At 42.9% G+C, this 18,601-nt stretch overlaps 1 protein-coding gene across 1 annotated transcript; it reads left to right on the forward strand.

The window, feature by feature from the left end:
- Positions 1-1,861: 1,861 nt before the first annotated feature.
- Positions 1,862-12,765, forward strand: nfil3-5 (nuclear factor, interleukin 3 regulated, member 5). The gene is made up of 2 exons (XM_071537338.1): positions 1,862-2,084; positions 8,607-12,765. The coding sequence occupies exon 2, from the start codon at positions 9,185-9,187 to the stop codon at positions 11,033-11,035; it is 1,851 nt and encodes a 616-aa protein (XP_071393439.1). The 5' UTR covers positions 1,862-2,084; positions 8,607-9,184; the 3' UTR covers positions 11,036-12,765.
- Positions 12,766-18,601: the final 5,836 nt, after the last annotated feature.

Consider the following 18,601-nt stretch of genomic DNA (forward strand, 5'->3'; position numbering starts at 1 on the left):
GTTCATGTCTCTGTAGGAAAATGTCTTCCCAGGATCAACATGCAGGGGAGCTTAGTGGTTACAGACTGTCCTCACCATGATGATTATACATATTTTTAAGTGCATAAATTCAAATCCATGCAATGCTGTCACATTGTTCCACACTGCAACACTGCTGCCTGGAACTATCACAAACATTAGAGGAAGGCAGGTTGCCAACTTTTCATAAAGAAAACTTTACATTTTGTGTAACACAGAGGCAGCAGGTGGCAAAGTGAGAAGGGAGACTGTTCTTCAACCAGATTCAAGCCGTTGTGTTGGCGTCCGGCCTGCTGAAGTGTCCTTGAGCAAACACCAAATCTCTGCCAGCTCTGACCTCTGACTGAAAGAGTTTCCCAACATGGATCAATAAATCAATTAAGTAACACATTAATTCATCACATGCCTTGTCTGTCTGAGTCCTTGCACATTCATTTTACATTCAATGTTAAGTAGATATATCTTTTCAGGTCCTTCTATTATTTTAACTTTCTGCTATTGTTTTTGCATTGTTTTGTTGTTCATATATTTGTGTATTATCATTTGAAAAAAAAAAGGAGAAAACAACATGACTGAGTAAAAAAGAGGTGCAGCCTTTAACTTTTTATTGATTTCAGTAAGCAATTTAAGTGTCTCTTGTTGTGTAATTGGCCTATTCTTCAAAATACTGCTGTTATAAAATGACTTTTATGCTTTTATGTAAAAGCCGGTTGCAATGCATGCTGGTTTGCGATGTGATATTATGTGTTGTGTAATCAAATTTGGAAGGGAAAAAAATTGCACCCATATTCTCTCTCTGTCTCTCTCTATCACTGTCTCTCTTTCTCTGTCCTCTCTCTTTCTCTCTCTCTCTCTCTCTCTCTCTCTCACACACACACACACACACACGCACAAGCTGCTCTAAGTAAGCCTAGGGCACAGCACAGGACAAAAAAGCTTTTTGGGCCCTACTTTGTGATAATAACTGCTCCATATTTGATCATTATGTCTGTCTCCACACACACACACACACACACACACACACGATCACCACTGAAGTCTTATAGTCAAGTTGTTCCCAAACTGGGATCAGGGGACCCACAGGGGTCTTTAAGCAGGTTTCAGCAGCAAAATGAGGATTGATTTCAACTGTTGCTCCATTAACTAGAAGGTTGCACTAGAGAATATATAACAACAACTAATATTAGAATACATAATAACTAATGAGAAAATGTATCATAATAACTGACAGAATATATAATAATACCTAATGAGAGAATTATGTAATAATGACTAATATTAGAGTATATAATAACTCATGAGAGAATATATCATAATAACTAATCAGATAATTATGTAATAATAACTCATATTAGAGTATAGAATAGCTAATTGAGAGTGTGTAGTAATAACTAATCAGAGAATGTATAATAATAACTTATGAGAGAATATGTAATAATAACTAATATTACACTATATAATATGTTATGAGAGAATATTTAATAATACCTAATGAGAGAGTGTATAATAATACACTGTTATCTAAAGTATCTATCCATGTTCAAGGCTATTATTGGATCTCTCCCAGCTAGGTAACACGGTCTGCATGTAACTTTGGGGCACAACTCCGCATATTTGCCCTACATTTTCACCTATAATGTGGCGTTACGTCCTTATATATACTTAACCACTCCCGTGAAATTACATTCAACCGGGGAGGTGGGGGGGGGGAGGTTGACTAATACAGAGATAGAGGACAAAAACGTGACGAGGCAGCCTAAGAGCTGTTATGCAACCACTGACCTACTAACACATATTTCTACAGGGGAGAGGGAGAGAAACTGGAGCAAAGTCTCCGGCACAACACAAGCAACTCTCAAAACCAAACGGGAGAAACGGCATCCTGCGAAACGACATCCAGACCGACAGACTCAACTCAGCCGAGCAGAGGAAAAAGGAGAAGGAAAGGGAGGAAAAACTTTGCTTTCTTTTGAGAAGGAGAAGAGGAAACGGGAGCGAGACAGCTTTTGTGTCGGGGCAGCCTGAATATATTTTCTGTCTTTTTTTTTGCGCGTGGAGACCGAAAGGTATGTTTTGGGAGATATTAAAGGGGGGTTATCCTAGCTATTTTTTGTATGTAATGTTTCTGCACTTGTATCGCTAAATCTTTATTACAGACGGTTTTGTAAATGAGGCTGGTTGTGCGTGTGTGTATTCAGATTAGGACATGATGCTTATGGCCGGGTATTGTTCACATGGCGACTCAGCCCTGCCGGCAGTCAGTGTGTCCGTGACTTTGACACATTTCCTGCTCTTGTTGTAACACAAACACGGTATTTTTTTTTTTTTTTTACGATTAAGGGGCAACCGGCGACCACGGCGGTCGGGATTTGTTGCCGGGTTTTTAAATTTGCGGGGGTTTTGTATGAAGGATAGTAGGATTTGTGAAACGTGGTTGGCCGTATCCCTCAATGTGCTCAATGTCAAGGCGAGGTAATTTCCCCAATGGTGGTGTTTTCCAGGGAATGAGGACTGCTGGTCAGTGATGTCTGATTTTCATGTGGCCATGCAGTCAGATAGCTCCGGCACATGGCGTATGCTCGTTTATTTTTTTATTTGTGCGTGTTTCATTATATCATTTTTTTTGTTACAATTCACTGAAATATCTAATATGTTTCTCTTCGTTTTGGCTGCATGCGCTACCGCTGAACTGATGCAAGCGTAAGACAGGATTGGGTCATGCCCTCGTTTAATTTATTGTAAGGGAAAATGTATAATTCCCCAATTTAAGCAGAGCTAACTGAAAACTTTGTCATGTCAGAGTGCAGGTTAGACCGGTGCACCACAAACCGGGGGCCATACCGCATAAGTAAATATATATGTGTATATGCAAAATAGAACTATTGTAATCCTATTATAATTTGTTAAAAGGATAATTAGAATTGTTAGAAGGATCCTATGCACATATTTAAACGTATCACAGCATTAAACTGTAGTATTATAAAGGAGGATTATAGTGATGCCATAGCAGATAAAAAGAGCATAAAGTAGGCAGTGATAAGGTCATTATAAACTCACTATTGATCACTTTTCTTCAAAGTAATGTTTTGATAACCTCCTTCTGTCAGGTTCCAATTCAGGATATTTAGAAGAATATTTTTCTTCTGTTTCTGGGTTACATCATGGGCTTAGGGTAGCTGTAATCATGCAAATAACAAATTCTCAAAGTGTTAGAAATGGAAAACAATCAAGAAATGACTGAAATGTTTTTCTTCCTGTCATAAAAAGGAAGTTATTGGATGAAGCAAAGCACAGAGGTTTGCTTTATGGGAGTTGGAGGGTATGACATAACCAGCGCACAGTAGGGAGCAGCAATAAACAGCGTCTCTCTCATGGGACAGGACAGAGTGTCCTGTAATTGATTCCCGTTTACACCCGTTGCTTCTTCCGCATCATTCGTACCAGATTAACACCAAAACTTCACTTTTAAAGGAATTAAATGTTAAGCAAATCTGTAACAAGTAGCGTACAATGCAAGTTGCTGGAAGTATTGTTTTAGAAATGCAGTCAAATCATGAACAACGATGCAACACACATCTTACAAAAGTGGGCAATTGCTAAATGTCTCACAGAAGAGAAAACATGGAAACAGAAAGGCAGAACAGAGTCTAAACCAGATAGTGATCTCCCTTATTCAGTACAAAACTGTCTCCCAAGATCCTTGCAAGGCCTTGGCGTGGCTTTGTTGTGAAATGAGAATAAGTAACTGAACATCCAGGATGTGATGCAATGGATGGAAACCCCTCTCTGGCGAGGCAGGCAGAGTTCTGGTGAGCTTGTTAGACTCCGAGCTGCCAGCTGGTCTGGAATCAGAGCCGTCTGCCTCGCTCCGTCCCAGCCAGTTCCCTGAATATAGGTCAAACCTGTATCTGGCTGAGGACAGACACAAGGTATGGGGCAAGAGCCAGCACTACTCCGACTCTGTCAGCTCCTCTGGGGAACATGAACGCACCGTGGAAAAAAGATTTGCACAGACTTCAATAACTTTTTTTTCAATAACTTTTGGCCCATTTTTCGACACTTACTTGTAATGGCCATGAACTGATACATGTGTTCAAACATTCTCATTTTTTGAGACTTTGTGATGTTCCCTAGTGTGTCTGTCTGCAGACTGTAAAGACTTGGTAGACTTGGACATAGGAAGTAAAGGTTTATGCAATGGCCCCATACTGTACAGCAGCCAGTCAGTTTAAATGCAGATCAGCAATAGAAACATTTTAGGGACACAAACATGCTCTGGGGAAACGGATACAACTTAAATAGGATAGAGGTCACTGGTACAGCATGTAACTCACATGTGGTCAATTCACCAGTCAGTGAGAGATGTCCACAGGCAGAAACTTTATGCAGAAAGTTGCATTTATGAGGAACACTTTAGGATATTACGAATTTGTCATTTCTATATAGTATAGTAATTTTTTTTAAAGAGATTTATATGTGGTGCACACTAAATGTAGGACATTCTCCTGGGAAAATGTGTTTTTTTCCCAAGATTTAATGATAGTATTGTGTCACTGTCCAGAGTCCAGGTGGAATTGTTAATAGTCACATGTGACTGAATGGAAATGTTGACGGGAATGGCAGTTATAGGACTCACTAGTTGACCTGGAATGTCTGTTTCCTAGTTCGGTGGGCTTTCTTAACACAAAGCCACTGGGCAAAATGGAGGCCCCTGGCTGGGGCCCCCTCCACGTGTGTGGGGGTGGATGACTTAAAAGATGGAGGAGGGGAAAGGGATGCCATGCATTACTCAGACCTGCCTCGGAGGGGGTCAAAGGTGCAGCATTCCTCCCCAAGCAGCAAGTGCCTGACAACAGCTTCAGAGCTGCATTTTCCTCCAAAAACACAGAGAAAACACTTGTCTTAGCTGCAGTGAGTCATTATTTTTAATGGAATTTATTCCATGCAGAAAGGATGCACTGTATCTCCAAAATATCTTTATGGATCTGTCTTAATTAGCATTACCATAACCTGGTGATATTCTAGCTTTCGTTTGGTTCTTGGCTCTTATACAGATTGCACAGAGAGAGGGGAGAGAGACAGAGCTTGCAGGGTATTCACAGCCAGTAACCTGTAGCTTCTGCCGCTATGTAATATGCATGTGTTACACAAGGTTCGCTTCGCAACACAGAGATTCAGAGCACGTAGGTTACGAGCAACAACAGCAGCCCCTCCCCCCGCAGTCCTGAGAGAGAGGCTGTTATGAGTGAATTTGGCTGCAGATATGGGTGTGTGCTCTGACGTCAATGCTATCTCCCCATCTCTCACCTTTTTTCATCTGCCTCTAACGCATGTTGTTTCTCGCTGCATAGGTGTCGTTGATGTTTCTAGAGCATACAGGAGTTAATGTTGCATGTGAATCACTGGGGCTTTCATAATCCGGTTTTTAGGCTGATGACGTATCCAAGTTTGTCTTTTTTATTCCTCCTGCTGCAGTGTCTGTAAATTCCTCTCATTTCCACCAACTGAATTCCTCCAGTCCGCCCAACCCTTCTTTTCTTCCTCCCCCCCTCACCTCTTTTTGCCCCTCTATTTTTAGAGTGCACTCGAATACTCTCCTTCCCTCTCCTGCCCTCCCTCCCTTGCAGTCCCACTGACCTATTTTATGGCGCACCGTCAAAGACAGGAGTGTTTACTGCGTAGCGTCGTTTCTAGGTCAGTGGGACAAGGCAGACGTATGCCGGCTCTCTTCCCGCCCCTCTTTGTTTCGCGCCCCCGCTCCAGCAAGTCTTTATGAAAATTACTTGGGGCGGGGAGGGGGGCTGACCCTGCATTTTTCCACATCTGTTGGTGTTCATGTCCAAACTGAAATCCCTTGCTGTTCACCGTAGCTTTTCTACCAGTGATTCTTTGAAGGAGAAAAGCAGCACGCAGAACGGGAAAATGTTATATGGCTATTGGAGGGAAAATCCTGTTTGAAGACTAGCCTGTAGCCTTCCTAGACTTACTTAGACCTTAATCAGAATTATAAAATGATCGGCATGAGCAAATAAACAGTGTTGTCCAAGTACAGATAAATGAAGCCAAGCTGCTACAGAAGTTATGTAACTAAATATTGAGAGCACTAGACTCTAAGTACGCTTTTGTGACTGCGAGATTATGTAACAAGGTCGTTGACTCCTGGGCTGGGAGAGAGACGCAGTAACTGGTTTGCAGACGAAGCTCATCAGATTAAATAGTTATGTGGTATCAACCATGTGATACGAATTCAGTGGTTTGTGATATGGGCACAGTATACAGTAGTGTTACACAGAGAAACAAAGGTAGGTGTGACAGATGACAGGGAGAGTTCAAAAGCACCCAAAACTTTGCCCTTTTGGCAACACAGATTGAATAAAATTGCATTAACAGTCAATGTGGTTTCTTCGGGTAGGCTTGCTTTCTTAGATACATAGAGATCCCTAAATTATTTTTATTTATAGTAGGTTATCCTAATAAATAGGGTTGATACAAATAGCAGTTTAATATAATCTGTCCAAAGACATTTTGAAGAACATGTGTGAATCATATTTACACTTTATTAAGTAAACCCACCAAGAAGAGACCCCTCTTGTGTTCATAATCGTCAGCAGGGATCTTGGTCCTTTGCCGACTCGATGGCGTCACTCAGTTCCTGCAGAAATGCCCTTCTGCACATCACCGTTGATGTTGTTTGCATGCTTGTGGCCCGCCTGTTTTCTTTAACCAGTTTTGCCATTCTCCTATGTTGGTTGAGAATCAATATTGGACTATCCAAATAAAGTGTCACTGAAAGCTATAGAGACACTGGACTGTGGTGTGACTGGAAGGTTACAGGTTGAATCCCTGTGACAGCTTACTGTCCATCTCAGTGGAAATGTATATCGCCGATTCCTGTTTCCAATATGTGAAAATAGGTGAAAGAGGAAAAAAAGGGCAGACACAGGAGAAAGATTAGGCTTATCAGGATCCCTGATGATGAAACCGACTGACCATGTTTAAACAGATGTGCTATGTTTGCTTTCGGTGTTGTTGCTTAAAAAAAGTGACACCGTGACACAGAGAGTCATTGTAACCCACTGACATATCACCTAGATTATTACATGCACTTGGTGTGTGTGTGTCATAAAAAAAGATGTTTTTATGTTTGTAGTGGTGCCCAGGGCTCAGGGTAATGATGTGTTATTAATTACTGTATGTCAACTGTGTAATGCTGCGCAGTGAGAGAGACAGATCTAGTTATTACGTAACGCTGGATTGCGAGTCAACATCTGCACTATGTTCAGTATTTTTTATAAACTCATGGTGAAAAGGATGTTTGTTGGGCAAGGTTTCCTGTTAAGCTTATGATGCTGATACTACATAAGGAAGTGCAGCAGGTTGTGGTGTTGTGTAATGTCAGACAGTGTGACAGTTCCCTAAGACACAGAGACTTTGCTGCTATGACAGATGGGCCATTGCAGCCTGATTAGTGTCACAACACCCCCTTCTCCCCTGCTTACGCACCCTCACACACACATATATGCACACGGCCCAGCGCAGATGTGTACAGTTGAATAACAAGCTGTGTTTGTTTGTCAGCTACTGTCATGACACATTAAGCCCCAAGGAGTCGGACATATTGAGTCACGCAAAAGGTGCAACCGCCAGGAACTCCCATCCTAGAATTTGTTTGATGCACGACATTCTGTTTGAACTAGTGTACGAGTCATAGTGTCCCTTATGATATTTAGAAAATAAAATATAAAAGCAGAAATGAGAATGACAGGAAATTTGTTTCACCATACCTATATATAGGTCACAGAGCATGTGTGATAAAATATCAGATGTATCAGCCTCAAATAGATAGAAGCGCTGTGCACCGCTGCCTCTTCACCCTTCCCCTCCCCTCCCTCCCTCAGCCCTCCATCCGTCAGTCTCTGCAGAGCTGGCACACGGTCAGCCTGCCCTAGTCCTAGTTATGTGACTGTGACAGTGCAGTGTCTTACGCAAGAGCTCTGCAGCAGCGGCGGCGCAGACCTGTGCAGCTCAGCCCCGACCTCTCAGCCTCAGCCATCTCCGCTCGTCCCCGCGCTGCCAGTCAGCAAAGACCCCCAAGGAATACTGTTAACCTACATTCTATGCATGCAAACTGTGCAGCGGCTCAGCCTGTACTAATCCACCGCAACCCCCCCCCCCCCCCCCACACCTTCCCTGAAGTCAAGGAAGTCAAGGAACATGATGTCGATATAAACTATCAAACAATAGAAACTATAAATGTCCACACTGACAGTGAAAACATTACATAACTTTGGTGGTTATGTCATAGTTTTTTGGCACAAGCTGAATTGCCGGAGACAAAATGTTTTGTACGATTTGTAAGGTCAGACTGCAGTTGATGTTTAAGTCATTTCAAATCGCCGTACAGGTTACACCATATGAAATACGGGACCCACATTTTAGCTTTGTGCTGCATTTCATGAAAAGTCATTTGACCTGACCAAAATGTAAATATATGTCACAATGAACTGCAGTATTTTTGCAACTAATTCTCTCTCTCTTTCTCTCTCCCTCTCTCTCTCTTTTTCTCTCTCACTGTCTCCATAACCCAGTTGCTGGTCAGCAAGCAGCAGCGCTAAAACTGGGTCCTCGGGGAGTGTTGAGCTGTGGAAAAACCCCCGGACTAGACGGACTGACCTACATCCTCTGTAAGACACCCAGAGAAGCAGGGCACCAGCCTGACAGGCATCAAAACCCTGGTGAAGATTAAGGACGACACAGACAAACTCAAAATCACCTCCAGTGAGACTCCAGAGACTCCTTTGAACTACTTGCCAAGAGAGCTGGAAGAGTTTTTGTGGAAAAAACAAACTTGTTTCTTTTTTAGTTTCTTCCGTAGTTCAGAACACTAGTTCAATGTGTGAGGTTTTTGTGGAGTTCCATCTCTTTTTAATCTTCTTGGCAAATTTGGACACTTGAACATTTTGAATTAGAAAAAAAAGGCAACACAGTTTTCAAAGGCAAAATCAATGAGGTTCTCCCTTCGAGGAGCTCAAATACCTCATCCAGAGTTTTTTGCAGATCCTGCAACATAGGTCAAACTCCAAAACAGTTGGCTTATCAGACACATCGTCTCCCTCCCCCCTTTGCCCTTACTGCTAGAGATCCACTCTGGCCCCAAGCTGGGAAAATGGAAAGCCTGAGTCTACACCTCCCATCCACCAGCAGCAACAACCTGGATGTGGACACTTTTTCTAACTACAGCGAGAGCCTCCCATCCCCCCAGCCCGAAGACGGATCACGTAGCGGCCGCCAGGCTAAAGGTAGCAAGCCCAACATGTCCTCCCGGCGCAAGCGGGAGTTCATTTCTGATGAAAAGAAAGATGCATCCTACTGGGAAAAACGGAGGAAGAACAATGAAGCAGCCAAGCGCTCAAGGGAGAAGCGCCGCCTCAATGACATGGTGCTAGAAAACCGGGTCATGGCACTGAATGAGGAGAACGTTCGTCTAAAAACAGAACTCCTTCAGCTCAAGTTGCGCTTTGGCCTCATCAGCACAGCCTCCTACATGGAGAAAAGTCAGCAAATATCCAACAGTGCTGCTAGTGTCAACAGCAGCAACGGGAGCAATGGCACCCCCAATAGTAACCCCTACCTCTCAAGCAGCGGCTACTCCAGTGCATCCCAAGTGATGCTGAACTCGGACTCCTCTGAAACCGAACAGTCGAGTCGTGGCGAGCGCCACAACACGCTGCCGAAGTACTCTCCCCGCGGCTCCCTTTCTGATATGTCCGACGGCTCTTCCAGCCCAGAACCCATGGGTTACGACATCAAGAGGGAGCCCTCAAGTATGGAGGTGGGCAGATCAGAAAGCAGTGGGATTCCCAACAAGATGCCCAGTGGGGTCTACCACGGCAGCCACAGTGCTCTGGTGGCTGCTCACCAGCAGAGCGCAACAGAGGCTGAGTGTGCCATGGACTACCAGCACCACCACCACCACCACCAACAGCAGCAGCAGCAGCAGCGCCACTTGGAGGCCTCCAGCCCAGCTCCCCAGGCCACCTCTGCACAGAGGAGCGTGATCCTGTACCGCTCCAGCAGTGGCTCTTACCCCATGGAGAGCCAGAGGCCAGAGGACCAGCAGGCGCAGCAGAGTAGGCTGTCACAGCAGGGTCAGCACTCCTCAACCTCCAACTTCTCTGAGTGCTCAGTGGCCATCACAGAGGTAGCTGAGAAGCTGGAGAGGACGAAGACCTTAGACTCACCGCAGTACGAGTACGCCAACGGTCATGCAGAGTCAGCGGAGGAGCTGCAACAAAGGTACAAATCCAATGCCCAACAACAGCGTGAGAGCCATCAGAGGCATTACAGCTACCAGGGCCAGGAGAACAGTCTTCAGCACATGGACCGCCACCAGAACCCCTTCGCCCCTAATCTGCTCCACAACACTGAGGAGGGCAAGTCCTCCTTCCAGCAGCACAACAGCTACCTCAACACACTGGACGAAGAGCCCCCAGTGCTCACCTACGAGGGAGGCCCCAGAGCCGAGGGCTTCTACCGGGAGAACTCCACTGGTAAAGACACCTCATCCAGTGATGGGGACCCCCGTAGCTCTGACAAGGAGGGCTCCACAGACGACGAGTCCCCCTCCTCCTCCTCAGACATCAGCAGCTACCACCAGAATGCGATGGGAGCTGTGGGTCAGAACGGGGAGTGCCACACTGAGGTCAAAGCCACTGCCCTGCCCCACAAGCTCCGCCTCAAGTACAGAGCTCTGTCCAACGGGGCAGCAGGAGCTCAGATGGAGGGACACATCAGCGCCTTCACCTCTGCATCCCCCTCTCCCACCTTGCCCCAGCACCCCTACTTGGCTCTGCCCAGCAGCCAACACAGCGGCCAAGCAAACGGGGAGAGCAAAGAGGCGAACGAGACTCATTTTGAGGAGCACCACCAGGGGAGTGAGAGGGAAGAGGCAAAAAAGGAGGGAGGGAAAAAGGGATCCAGCAGTGGGAGGAATGGCTGGAATAAGAGGCGAAATTAAGGACAAAGACCAGCTCAAAATATGGACATTGGTCACCTGTCTAGACTCTCTGATGTCTACTAGACTACTACAGCTTCCCTCCACCACAGTTGATAACAGGACAGATCTCTTTCAACTCACATCACTACCTTACAATACAGACAAGAAGCCAATGATCTGTGTGAGGTGTAGTTAGGATGTGATTTCACCATCAAGTTTCACTGTGTCACCTGTTTCCCTTCTTCTTCTCCAACCTCTCCCCCCCATCCCTCCATTCATCGGTTCTCACTAACAACAAAAACAATAGATCACTTACATTCAGCAAGGTGTCAGAGAGAAAAAACAAAGGGAGGGAGTAGAATGAAACTCTCTGGAGCTTGAGTGTGGGATATTTCCCTTGTGGAAAATTCAAACATTATTCAATTATTCATTATTCTAAACTGCCTTGGTGGGTGGCCAGCGCGTATACGTCTAGCATGGCATTATGGGAACATTCCTTTGACCAAAGAATATACATCCTTCCTCAGTGTCTCCCCTCTTGGCAAAGAGTTACATTCTTCCTCCCTCTGAACACATCTGTACTATTTTCAGTTTTCTCCTCTCCCCTCATCCCATCTGCACAGAAAACCCCTTCACTTCTGAAGCACTTGGATTGTATATTACTGTGACATATAAATTTGCATATATTGAATATATATTTTAAGAAAAAAGTGGCAAAAACAACAAAAAATAAAACAGTGGGATGCGGAAGTCGTAGACTATGAAAAGTGATCAGTTTGTTCCTGTTGAGAGTTCTTGTACAGTCCCTCATTGTCTTGGAAATGCCTCAAAGATTTTCTTTCAATTGTATGTATGAGCCACAGCTTGTAAAAAAAAAAAAAAGATAAAAAAACATTTCAGATTCATGGTTCAGCTTGAGGTCTCTAATCAGGTGATCAACCTCTGACCTTCTAGACACAAAGCTCTCAGTCAAGGCCAGTAATCTGCATATCAGTCAAGGCAACGCAGTCACACACTGCTTTGCTGACAGAACCTGACAAGCACAAGGCCGGCCTCATTCGCCGGACATCCAACAAAACTGAACAACCTTTATTTTCCAGACAAAATTTGGCTATCAAATAAAAGAAATGGCTCTCCAATCGCAACCAGCAAAGCTGCTCTCTCTTCATAAGGTGCCTCTTTATTGTATTGTCCATCGTCCCCAAATAGGCCAATGTCTTAACGATCCTGCTCACCTCCGCACTGAGTTGTTTTAGCTACAGTAGATGCAGTAGATCATTCAGTCTGTACGAGTTACTTTGTTACTTGTTTCACTTCCTGGTGCCTGCCTCTGGCCACTGTGTATAAATGTAAAGTTGTCTCTCTCTATCTCTTGTATACTGTTGTCATTATTTTATTATTATGTTATTATTATTATTATTGTTATTGTTATTATTATTTTCTATTATATTCAATTATTATTTTGGCTATTATGTGTATTTTTCTGTCACCCTGTTGTGTTATTTGCCCTATGCTCTTCCTGGTTGTGCTGTGTATTTACCCATGCAGACCTACGCCCCAATTACCATTTGTACTATGTGAAACTGTATAACGTTTGTTGTTCGCCGAAAGGCTTTATGAATGGAAAAAATTGAATAAGGCTTGTCCAGAAGTGATTATGTATTGCTATACTTCACGTGGATATGCAAAATGGTTACAAAAACACTTTTTTGATTGTGAAAGATTCAAAATGAAAAAAAAAATAAATAAAAGGATGTTGAATTTATATGTCTCTTTTGTTGTGTTACAATTATAAAATACATGATGAAAGTACACCCACAAACACAAACACACACAACAGGCCGTCTGTTTACCTACAAGATTATATTCAGTGAATAAAATATTAAATGAACTTGAAATTCCTCTTTTTTAACTACTGACAGAGTACTGAAATATTTACTCAAAGTATATTCAAGTAGGGGGTAGAACTCTTAGCTCAAATAAAGGTAGTACATAATTATTTTCAAAAGTGCTTTTGATTTTGTGTATGTTACAAAGTACTACCATGCAATATTAACAGTGTTCCTTTTTTAATTTGTGCAAATAAATTTATGGGTCAATTGCCACTGCTGTTACATCTAAAAATAAAACTTAAGTAAAAGTAGGAGCAAATAGGCTACTTTAAATATTCCTCAAGTGGGGCAAAAAAGTACAGCCTTTAAAACCACTCAAAAAGCTGTGTTACATCAAAAAAGCCTAGACAAGGAGAGTAACTATAGGAAAAGCTGTAACTTTTTACTTTCCATGTCTGATGTCACCCAGTATTGCTCAATGCCATTAAGCGATGTTCTAGACGATATGTTGAGTAAGAGAGGTTGTCCCAGAATGTGTCACAGAATTTTTCAGCAAAGCAGCCAGCAAAACAAATTACACAACTGTTGGGAGAGGAGAAAGTACGTCAGAGTGTAATGCTAAGAGTGCCTGCCTCGGTCTGACCTCGCCATTAATGGAACAATTGCTACCCGTCAGCAAGATGGGAACAAGAAGTTGGCATGGGCAGAGCATGCCACTGAAAAGGGTTACATAACAGCCATTAATAGCTAACTGCCTTGGTGCTATTATAGGACAGGGAGCCTATCGGTTTCAGAGGTGTTGCAGTTCCAACAAAACACCCAAAGAGTCTCTTAAATCTCAGAATGCCAGCTCTGATATGTAATCCAGATGTCAAGAGCAAATATATGACCAAAATCATTGTAGACATAATTTTATTCTCAACGTTTTATGAATCCACTTTTTAAAAAATGATGGATCCAATGGATCCAAATCGTATTTTAAACCCACACATTGAACCTTTCAACAATCTCTGCACCTGTGTAAAGCTGACTAAAATGAAAAAAAAAAACCAACCAATATGTGTCCGCAGCAGTTTATAAATTATTACGTTTCACTTCTCACAGAAACAGAAGCCGGCCGTGTTCCTGCACCTCTCGTATGCAGATGTGCGGGTAAAGGTGTGTAGCATTGTGTGGATCAGCGACTGACCACAGAGAGACCCATTGTTTTTGTGTCAGTAATATGAAACCCTGATGTGTTTTCCCCTCCGCTGGGTAACCACAGGGGCAGAGCCGCACCGCAGCCTGCCAGGCCCGACACCAATGAGCTATAACAAGGTGACATTCCATAGAAACCGCAGTGCTTTGTAGTACAGTATCTCTCTCTCTCTCTCTCTCTCCACCTCTTTCTTCCTTCCCCTCTCTCACTCTATCTCTCACTCCTTTTCTCTCTCTCTTCCCTTTCTTTTCCTTTTTTTTTTGTAACCCATTTTTTTTTTCTCCTTCTTCTTCTCCTTCCCAAAAGCTGTATTGTGTAGCGGCTTGTGAAAACAGGCCAGGAGTAAAAGTAGGTCAGTGAGGAGGATAGAGAGGATAGAGAGGGAGGGAGGGAGGGAGGGAGGGGGGTGAAGAGAGAAGGGGAATTCAGAGTGAGGGGTTGAGAGAGAGGGAGAGAGCAAGCAGGAAGGAAGGAGGGAGGGAGGTTACGTCACATGCCTCTGCAGTGTAAACTTGAGCAAACTACTCTAAAAGAAGCTCTCTCTTGTTACTGCCTCAGGGAACAGGTCAGTAGCACACAACTCAAGTGGCAGCACACACACACACACACACACACACACACACACACACTAGGGCTAGACTAATGTATCAGTTTGCCAAGATATGGGTCTGAATTTTATTAAAAATTGGATATCATCTTAGATTATTATTACTATTATTAGGATTATTATTATTATCATCATCCTGGGAAATTAGACTATCGGCGCATAATATTGGCTATTGGCAGGTTCAATCCAAAAATATCAACACAGGCCGTCAAAAGCTCATATCAGCCTAACCCTAACACACATACACACACACACACACACACACACACACACACACTCACATACGCAACATTCATAATCATACCATCTCAGGAAGGATCTGCAGAAAACCTGAAACCATTCTGAAGTGACAGGACAGGACTACATGTCCTTCTGTCTGTCCAGAACTGGGTAAAATTCCAGCAGGTTCCATTTTGATGAAGGTGACTCATAAAACATTCTCAGGTAGGGAAACGGACGAGCTGGCAGTGAGTCACGGTGGTTACGGCTCAAAGCTGCTCCAAACAGTTGCCCAGAGACACTAAACAGTGGACATTTTGGCCTGACCTCATTTGTTTTTTGTTCTCTCTTTCTCTCTCTGTCTGTGTGTCTCTCTCTATCTTTATCTCCCTCTCTATCTCTCTATCTCTCTCACACACTCACACGTACACACACACACACACTATCCTAACCAACCTATCCCTCAAATACATGTATTAGGTTTATGTTAAGCAGTTAATAACAGCTACTAAGTCACAGTGTGCAGCTCTGTGTGGCTGAGTGTGTGTGTGTGCGTGTGTGCTTGTGTGAGCCAGAGAGAGGAAGGAGGGGGGAGTCAGTGGCATCACCAGCTCTCGGCCTGCGGTGATCAACAACCCCGGTTATGTAACTGGGATTCTGCAGAATGTAGGTCAGCAACGGAGGGAGAGGCAGAGATGGGGTAAGGAGGATGGAGTTGAAGAGTGTATTATGCACTGTGCCAGTACATGCGCGTGTGTGTGTGTGTGTGCGTGCGCGTGTGTATGTGTGTAGATATGTGTGTGCAGAAGAAATGTTAGACTCAGAGGTTCATCTTACTTGAATATATATTTATTGAAAGGAGAGTCTTGCAAGAGGAAGAGATGCACACAGCAGGAGGCTACGTACACTGTGGGTGTGTGTGTGTGTGTGTGTGTGTGCGTGTGCGTGTGTGTGTGTGCTTACACCAGCGAATTTCAGGGCGTAATGCGGCTGAGTTGTTCTAGCTGGTTATCTGCTGAGTTGTTCTAGCTGGTTATCTGCGCACAAACACAAATTGATGGCTGTACAGTTTTTACCATGTAATAAAACATGCTGAGCAGATGTCAGATATGATCCCTCACTGCAGAAATCTCAGCTACGAACGTAGTTTTAATTCAAAAGCAGCAGGGGAGAAATCATTAGGAGCTGTACACTGTAAAAACCCATAGTGCAATTTGGTGAAAATAACTCATCTTTAATCATTAACTCAGTGTGCTGTTTGTCAATTTCAGTTTACAATTGCTAGTTATAATAAATGATGAGTTCATGTGACTTAAAGTCATGAGTTGAAAGATATCTTACCAAGCATTCACTAAACTGATCATGTCAAAGGTTAATAAGAAACATTGTCAGCTTGTTAGCATACTTCCCAGCGTGCTTTGCATTTGAGTTAATTCTCCAGAAATCCTTCCTTCTTGTTGTTTGGATAAAGTTACAGGTTAGAGACTTGCTGCAGTACGTTTATTAGGTGAATCTGATGAAAGAATGAAAATAATGTTAACCATGAAGAAAATAACTTTTCAGTTTAATCCCTGCCCCTGATACTTTATAAAATTTTAAACACAGATTTTAGACTTAACTGACACCAATAATATATTGTCCAGTGAAAGATTAAATAACTCTGGAATGCAGTTAATCAATTAGTGAATTCAACTATTATACTCTTGTCAGCATGACAAAACATGAACTTACTGACTCAAGTTCATTCAGTGAGTATTACTTCATTAGAACAACTATTGATTTTTGAACTAACTATTCTGTACTATTTCAATCTACTTGCAGTTTCAAGGCAGCAGGTAAACTTCTGTTTTAAAGTTGAAGTGCCTTAATATTTTTTGCAGTGTACTCAGTTTTATATTTCCAAAACAGTTGTCCAGTGCTGTGCAGTAAGCTTGAATTTAGAGCGGACCGTCAACCAAGGTAAATCTCACCAAGGGAGTGTCCAGTCTGGTGAGATTCAGTCCGAGCCCGGCATGTGGTTTCACACTCCCAAACAAAAGCAAATCAAGCCAAAATGACTGTAAACATGAATACCATTGGCCAGTGTAGTATGGAATGGATGTTATATGGAAATGGCCTAAGTTTATTTGAATGTTTTTTTTATTTTCATAAATGCCTTGGAAGAGAAGGGGGGGGTTAGATTTGGTGCATGAGAAGAGAGAGAGAGAGAGAGAGAGAGAGAGAAATGATTCCTCTGCTGAACATGTTTGGTTGGCTGCGGTTTAGAAGAAAATAGTTATGTTGTCTGCATGCCATGACCCATTCCCTACTGCCTCTGTCCTACCCAATAGGATAAAATAGGTCAGTAAGTGTGTGTGTGTGTGTGTGAGTGCGTGTGTGTGTGTGTGTGGGTACTTGTGTATACGTGTGCGACAAAGATCTGGGGACTGTTGTCAGAACAACGATGCAATCACAATAAAATGCAATTGAATAGTCAAGATCACACAATGACACACACACACACACACACACACACACACACACACACACACAAGACCAATGCACTCACAGTACAATGTAAAAATAGGACACAAGAAGTTGAGCTTTTTTCAAATAAAAGTAGGCCACTGGGATAACTGCATGTGTGCGTGTGCGCGCATGTGTGCGTGCGTGTGTGTGCGTGCGCGTGTGTGTGTGTGTGTGTGAGATGAATCAGCTATGATGTTATGCAATGCTAAACCACCCTTGGGTCCCACTGCCATATCTTATACATGTGTCCGTGTGCTGGGGGAAGTGGGCTGTTGGTGTGTGTGTGTGTGTGTGTGTGTGTGTGTGTGTGTGTGTGTGTGTGTATTTAACACATTTCTATCATATTAACATGTCAAAATAACAGCTACATAACAGCTATAAATGCTACATTCATACTGATTCAATCCTCATGCAAACCCATGTAGCTGATACTGTGCTCTAACTCAGCTGTTATGAATGTGTTATATTCATGTGTCCCATGTAAAATGCTTCCGACTTGAGCGCCATACAGCACAAATTATTTATTATTATTATTTCTGAGGAAAAGCTAACGAGTAGGCATGACGATAATGGGCCTTACCACACATTCTTAAGTGCGGGGATCCAAACCCATGCTGTGCTGCCACATCGTTCCACACAGATTTTAACTAGAACATCACTGGAGCTGTCCCAAAAATGAATAAAACGCAAGAAGGAAAGGACGACTTTAATGAAGAACTCCTTACATTTTACGTAATAAAGAAGGAACAGGGTGGCATAGTGAGGAGGGCGGCATTCCTTCAACTGGAGGACAGTGAATGGTCAGTCAGAAGAGAAGAGTAATCTGGCTTTACTTTGTTTGTGCACTTTATTTTTGTATTTCTACTTTTTCCAGTTAGTCTAGTCCTTTCGTCTTTTTAAAACTGCATGGAAAAACAATACATAACATTCTCTTTTCTAAAAAGTACTGTAACTCAGTAACTTTTACATTCTAAATTAGCTACTTTTTACTTTTTTTTTAGCTACTTTTTACTTTTTTTTACGATTTTTACTCCAGTAATTTTACTTCTACTTAAGTAAAATATCAGCAAAATAACAGCACTTCCACTGGAGTAAAATGTTTTCGTACTCTTTCCACCGCTGCTGAATCCCTACCAGCTCACCCTGACCTCTGACCTCCCTGTGGAGCGGGGGCAGACAAAAAGAGGGATCCAAAATATATCACATTATTACAACAACTCATT

This window comes from Centroberyx affinis, unplaced genomic scaffold (assembly GCF_046629955.1).
Source record: "Centroberyx affinis isolate AG114_WGS23_722 - 3 ecotype Tasmania unplaced genomic scaffold, CSIRO-AGI_Caff_v1 ptg003019l_1, whole genome shotgun sequence".
Taxonomy (NCBI): domain Eukaryota; kingdom Metazoa; phylum Chordata; class Actinopteri; order Beryciformes; family Berycidae; genus Centroberyx; species Centroberyx affinis.